Source organism: Ostrea edulis, chromosome 8 (genome assembly GCF_947568905.1).
Source record: "Ostrea edulis chromosome 8, xbOstEdul1.1, whole genome shotgun sequence".
Taxonomy (NCBI): domain Eukaryota; kingdom Metazoa; phylum Mollusca; class Bivalvia; order Ostreida; family Ostreidae; genus Ostrea; species Ostrea edulis.
In genome coordinates, this window is record NC_079171.1 from 34971824 (window position 1) to 34979182 (window position 7359).

The 7359-nt window shown below is 37.2% G+C and overlaps 1 protein-coding gene and 1 pseudogene across 1 annotated transcript; both read left to right on the forward strand.

The window, feature by feature from the left end:
* The first annotated feature begins 1048 nt into the window (after positions 1-1048).
* Positions 1049-1657, forward strand: LOC130049683 (uncharacterized; annotated as a pseudogene).
* Positions 1658-2355: 698 nt separating this feature from the next.
* LOC130049684 (uncharacterized) lies at positions 2356-3510 on the forward strand. Its single transcript, XM_056147585.1, has one exon. The coding sequence runs from the start codon at positions 2356-2358 to the stop codon at positions 3457-3459; it is 1104 nt and encodes a 367-aa protein (XP_056003560.1). The 3' UTR covers positions 3460-3510.
* Positions 3511-7359: the final 3849 nt, after the last annotated feature.

Below are 7359 nucleotides of genomic sequence, written 5' to 3' on the forward strand. Positions count from 1 at the left end.
TCTGCTTGACTAGTCTATCACTTGGCAGTTTCTGCAATTATGTCCTCTGTTTGATTAAAAAACGTGTAATTAGGGCAAGGCTTCAGCAATCGCATACCTCGGATGTAGAACAGCACTATAACTTGAATAGACACAATGAAGTAGAAGACTTGAGAAATGAAAGTTTATTGCAACTTTATGTGTATTCGTTGTAGGTGTAGTTGGCTTACTTGCATATATAGACAGACAACTCAACTTAATAAGAAAACTTTTAGATGTATGTGATGTACTGAGTAGAATTTTTGTATCAGTTGAACTGTTCCTGCGGAAAATAATAGTCATGCGGCAACAAAATCAAGACTGTGTAAATGAAACTGTAAATAAACAAAGACGATATCCAGTTAGGATTAGAAAAAACCCAGATTTTTATGGAGTAGTTAAATAATTTTTATGACTTGATCTACCAAAGCCATTTAAGTGTACACTACATAATTCAAGGTAGTTAGTTTATTTAAGTTTTTGAACAACTAAAACTGACCACTATCTATAAATATTACTTGGGGAAAATGTGATAGGGTATGGATGGGGGTAAATAATTGTATTATTGTTTAAATATATGTTCCAATCCTTTACATATGAAGTATGAAATATTATTGTACAATAATATGTTTTATGTCATCATTGTATGAAGCAATCTATTTAAAAACTTATTCTATTCTTAAAACTTGGTTTTTATGTTTATTTTTAACCTGTTGAATTATCCCCGAGCTATTTATAAATCGTGTGTCCTTGGCCTCATTGCTTGCCAATGAAACTGCAGATAAATGATCACGTGATTGTCACTTTTGTTTAACCCTGTATGAAGAAGGACGCTTTTATGACACAAAGAGATTGCTTGTTCTATAAGTTAATAGACGGGAAAGTTAAAGTTCTGGCCGTGAACTTCAGTTTAACTTAAAAGTAATGCACGCGGGAAGATTTGTTCTTTGACAAATGCGGTTCCACTAAACGTAAGTGTGCAATTCAATGATTTATTGGACCATGCGCCCGAGGTACTGACTACCCCAAAATGGCGGATCCTGTTGTTGTGGGCATCATCGGACATCCCTATGTAAAACGTTTGGAACGATTTATACTGCAAAATCCTGTGTATAAAAACTTGTGTCTGAACGAAGATCGTATTAAGGTGTGTTTTCGAGGTCAAGGCGGTTTGTCGGTATGTGGTCTGGTTAACTCGCCGAGATTGTGCACGTTTCCGATAGTCGCATCATTGTGTTTCCTGGAGATCGGGAGTAATGACGCTGCTACTCGTCCAGCTAATGTGATAGCTCAAAACATTTGGTCATACACAAACTATCTGATACATGGTTTGGGAGTTTAAAATGTGATTATCGGCCAGCTACTACGCCGGGACCCACGGAAATCTCCATTGGGCTACAATACCGAAGTACTGCAGATCAACAAACACTTAGATCAGCTAACTGCCAATCACGATCAGGTCCACTTCTGGAAGCACAGAGAGTTTTGGGACAACTTGTCGTACCTGGGGCGCGATGGTGTTCATTTACAAGAGGTTACGAGTGAAGATTCCCCAGCACCTATGGTGAAATACCTCAGGAGCACAAAATATGCAGTGCATAACAGAGTACAGAAATTCAAGGCCAGTTATCACTTATAGTAGTTAAGAATGGCATTTGTAACAAATGTCAGGCCTATATTCTATTTCGTTCAGGTCTGAATCTAATGTTGTTGAATATAAAAATCTGTTTGTCATGTGCTAAGTTTTAAAGTTTCTAGGCACTCTACTCTGATATAGGCTTTTTAAGAATTTTAGTCTGTACAGAATTTGCTTCTAAATCTCTGAGTACTGCAAGTCTACTTTCACTTGTACATTAATGTACAGGGTTTTGTAAGATTTCTAAGTCTGTATTCTGTTACAAGCCTTCTAAGTATTTGGGCATGTACAGAATTTTATGAATTCTAAGTTGGCAGGACTTTAGTCTGCTTGTAAGTTTGATCTGTACTACAGGAATCCACATGTATACAGATTTTTAAGAGTTCAATGTTCTTATTCTGATACATACCTTTGGGTTGTACAGAGTTATAAGAAGATTTTAAGTTTATATTATGATACAGTATGTAGCCTTGTACGGAATTCTAAGTTTGCAGTTAGCCTGCTTCTATGTAATACAGAAATTCACATCTTATAAGGTGTACGATAATTCACATGGCTATAATTTAAAAGGGTATTTTGAGCTGGGATCAGTTCTAAACCACTTGCCATACAAGTTTATTTTAAGCTAGCGAAGCAGGACATCTTATATTGAATAGCTCTATAGAGTTATAACAAAATTTATATAATTTTCAGAGAAAACCATGCCTAAGCGGGCGTCAGTCAACACGCAAAAACCAGTATCAAAGAGAAAGAAATCTACGGGGGCATCGGCGACGAATGCCAAACCTGTTGAACAAATCGACTATGATTTATTAGCTGCCGCCATCCTAAGACAAACACAGAACTCGAGCAACAGCTCTATGACTCAGGGTAGCAGCTACAGTGTGGATCATACTAATTTGTCTGTGTGTGACATAAACAATACCAATGTTGACGATCAGGAAGTGTCTCCATTGGATGTTGCCACTCAACAAAGAGTAAATAACACTGCAACTAATAATCCTGCAAGCCTGCCCCCACCAGCAGAGTCTAAACAACCTTCAGATTCAACATCATCTGTGGCTAAATTGGTTAATGCGTTATTGAATCAAGACGAAGGTGAGCCAGCAACAGCACAAGTTAGAAATGTAATTTCTTTGTCCGATGGGATTCCTCCCGGTGCTGCAACATCCCAACGCTTAAAAGCTAAGGTCTGGGCAAGCCAATTTATAGATTTAAGTTTGTTGTTGCAGCGTCGAGAGGAACCTATATCCTTGAGTATCACAACTGGGTCTGTAACGGTACAGCAGAGGCACTCAAAACCAAAGGCGCCACTGTCTATTCAACAGTGGACTGACGCCTTTTTGATTTTCATGGGGATTTACATAGAAAAGTTCCCAGACCAAGCCCCCCACCTCTTAAAATATTGTTACTACATAAGGGAATTGAGTAAACTGTTAGGAGATAAGGCATGGAGTGTATATGATGAAAACTTTCGTATGTTGAAAAAGTCCACTGACTTTCCATGGCAAAAACCGGTCGAGGAATTACGAATCAAAGCTGCCTCCACTCATTATCAGTTACAACAGCCTTTTCGTTCAAGCACAGGCAATAAGCCTATCAAATTCTGCTACGCATTCAACAATGGGGACCAATGTATCCACAACCCCTGCCCTTGTACTCACAAATGCCAAGCATGCTCCGGTTCCCATGCAAGGGTTAACTGTAGGGTTAGGAAACAAAAACAACCAACTAATTCAACCGCTAAGTCCTCATCAAGCACCCAATCAGCTTCCTTCTCCAGTCAACCCAAAAAGTTTAAGTAGCTTTCTAGCTAAGTATGATGGTAACCTTGCTTCTTACCTCATAAATGACTTTACTGATGGTTTTAGATTAGGGTGTATATCTGCCCCTTCACCATGTGTACCCCGAAACCATAAATCCACTTTGGAACACCCAGAAATTATTGAACATTATATACAAGTGGGTTTAAGCAAAGGGACGTATTGCTGGCCCATTTGCACACAAACCATTTGAAAATTTTGTTGTATCCCCATTGGGATTGGTTCCAAAAAGCAATACAGGAAAATTTAGGGTAACTCATGATCTTTCTTTCCCAAAAAACGAATCTGTCAATGCTAACATACCAAAAGAACATTCGGTAGAGCAGTATGATTCTATAGATCAAGTAGTTCATTTAGTTCAAAAATGTGGGCACGGTTATTTAATGGCAAAGACAGATATTGAAGATGCATTTCGCAGTATCCCAATCCACCCATCTGATTATCATTTGTTGGGGTTTACTTGGGAGGGTCAGTTCTATTACGACAAATGTCTACCTATGGGGGCAAGCAGCAGCTGTAAAAATTTTGAATCTTTTAGTACAGCTCTGCAATGGGTAATGGAACATGTTTTTCATGTCTCTGGAATGTCGCATATTTTGGATGATTTTTTCTTTGTGGGGCCCCAAAATTCGGTTAGTTGTAGGAATGATCTTGCCAGGGTTTTTTTTATTTCTGTGCAAGTCGATTGGTGTACTGATCAAGATGGAGAAAACTCGGGCACCTACAACCAACATTGTCATTTATGGAATCGAAGTAGATTCCACAAAAATGGAGTGTCGGCTCCCGTTAGATAAAATCCCAAAAAAATAAGCGACAAGCTCAACTTATTTAAAAGGTGCAAAAAGGTCACATTGAGAGACATGCAGTCTATCATCGGTCTTCTAAATTTTGCTTGCTCTGTTCTGGTACCAGGTCGTACATTTTTTCGTCGTTTGATAAACTTGACATGCGGCGTAACAAATCTAAAATTCTACATTAGATTGAATAAGGATGCTAGGGCCGATTTAGACACCTGGGCTAAGTTTATTGACCACTTTAATGGAAAGTCAGTATTTTTGGACAATGTTTGGGTAACATCAGACCATCTCAGCTTATACACGGATGCTTCTGGATTTTCAGCTGTTTTAGGTGCACAATGGTGTGCATGTGAATGGCCAATTGAATTGGAGGATTATACTATTTGTGTAAAAGAATTGTTTCCAATTGTCCTTGCGTTAGAAGTGTGGTCAAGCCAATTTCAAAATAAAAAGGTTTTGTTCCTATCAGACAATATGGCTGTGGTAGAGGTCATCAACAAGAAATCCTGTAGGGATAATTCCTTAATGAGATTGCTTCGTAGACTTGTTTTAGTGTCATTACGGTTCAATATCCATTTTAGATCAAAGCACATACCTGGGAAATTGAATGTTACAGCTGACAGATTATCCCGTTTTAAATTTCAGGATGCCTTTCGGCAAACACGACATTTACACAGACAACAAACAAAAATTCTAGCGGAACTGCTTTACATTTAACAAACTCAGCAAATAGACTTCTACAAGCTTCATTGGCCCCATCAACAAGGAAAGCATACCAACTCATGGCAGCTTCTCCTTACCTGGGTCAATTCCATATCAGTACCTATACCTTCCATTACACTGTGTAATTTTATGGGTCATTTATTTGAAACCGGATATTCACCTAGCTCAATAGCATCACACATTTCAGCTTTGAAACACATCCATAAAATTTTAGGATTGTCAGATCCAGCTCAGTGTTTCTTGGCGCAAAAGATGCTAAGAGGCTGTTACAAGTTAGGTCCAACAGTAGACACTCGTCTACCAATTACTGGTGAAATTTTAAAAAGCATAATAAATACATTGAGTCATACAGTTAATAATCAGGCCCAATCATTATTATGTTCCCCAAACGAAGTTTGGGAACATATTGGTTTTACTCTGTTTCTTATTATTATTATGTTCCCCAAACAAAGTTTGGGAACATATTGGTTTTACTCTGTTTCTTATTATTATGTTCCCCAAACGAAGTTTGGGAACATATTGGTTTTACTCTGTTTCTTCTTCTTATTATTATTATTATTCTTTCTTTCTTCTTGGGACTTTTTTGTCCACGAGTGTTCTCAGAAACTACTCAAGGGATCAATATGAAACCTTTTTAGGATGATAGTATAGCATATGTAGATGTGCGGAACGAATGTCATTTTGTCTGAAAATACATGCATGTGCATGCACGTGCATTGGATTTTTTGTTTACAAACTTTGGAATCAGTCTAACTTTTTTATTTTTCAATGAAATCGTTTGCTATTTATATCGTAGGTATAACATGGGACCCTAAACTGTTTGGCATCGTCAAAATTTCAATTCTGCACGCGCATGCACGTGTGCTTCAATTTGATTGGATAATACAAAACCGTTTATAACATTCATGCCAATCAAGGAAATTTAATGATATTTACAGGATAGGTAGACAGGCCAAATATCTACAGATCAATGTAATAAAAATTGCAAACGCGCATGCGCACGCACGTGTATTGTCTTTTGAAGGTTCAATTCTTTCAATGACCATAACTTTTTTGTTTTTTGTCAAAATCTTTTCAAACTTGTATTGTGTATGTATCTTGATATTCTTAACAAAAGTATACAGTCATAATTACCATCCGGCACGTGCATGCACGTGTGCTTAATTCTGATTGGACGATTTTCAAATCGCCATAACTTTCTTATAAATGATGGAAACAATGTGAAATTTATACTGTAAGTATATCTATCAAATGTCTATTGAATGACATCAACATTGATGCTGAGTCATACTCACGTACCCGTGTATGCACGTGCATAGCTTTTCTTTCATTTTTCGGGTACTAAAATCGTCATAACTATTGAATTAAAAACTGAAATGAATTCAAATTTACCCTGAGGATCTATGATATGAATGTCTGTGAAATGGTGTCAACAAATTTTCCATTATCAAAATCGCATGCGCGTGAATGCGCGTACATTGTAATTTTTGACGTCTAAATTTGAGTCTTGGTCTATAACATTTTGAGATTGCAATGAATAGATTTGAATATTAGGTTGCAGGTATGTTTTGGGCCTGTCAATTTATTAATAGTCTCAAAATCACTTCCCTGCACGCGCATGCACGTGTGCTTAATTCTGATTGGACGATTTTGAAATCCCAATAACTTTCTTAAGAGTGAAGCGATCGATACCAAATTCATATAGTAAGAATATTGTTCAAATGTCTATTGATTAGCATCAACAAAATTGTTGTGTGGTACTCACGTGCACGTGTATGCACGTGCATTGATTTCATTGTTTGTAGTTTTGAGTTCCCGTTAATTTCTCGTTTTTCATTGAACAGTTGTGAAGTAAGTATATTGTTCAAATGTCTATTGAATAGCATCAACAAAATTGCTGTGTGGTACTCACGCGCACGTGTATGCACGTGCATTGATTTCAGTCTTCGTAGTTTTGAGTTGCCGTTAATTTCTGGTTTTTCATTGAACAGTTGTGAAACTTCTCTTGTACTCATATAGTCAGACTTCTAATGTATCGAGATGGTCGAATTCTTTATATGCACGTGCATGCACGTACGTGCACGTGCACAAAACTCTCATATCTTTATAACTGATTTGAACTAGTATGAAATGGACTGAACGTTATAAGATAGTTATATATTCACATGCTACACAGTTTGCAATGGTCAAAACCACTTGTACTGAAATAAATGTCACCACTTACTAAATGGGGGAATGTTTGGGGAACATGTGTAAAGGTCCCCGTTACAATAAGTACTAGTTATTATTAAGGTCTTCCGTTTCCAACGGAAGACCTTCTAGTGATTCTACTGTTTATTATTATTATTATTTTTTTTTTTCC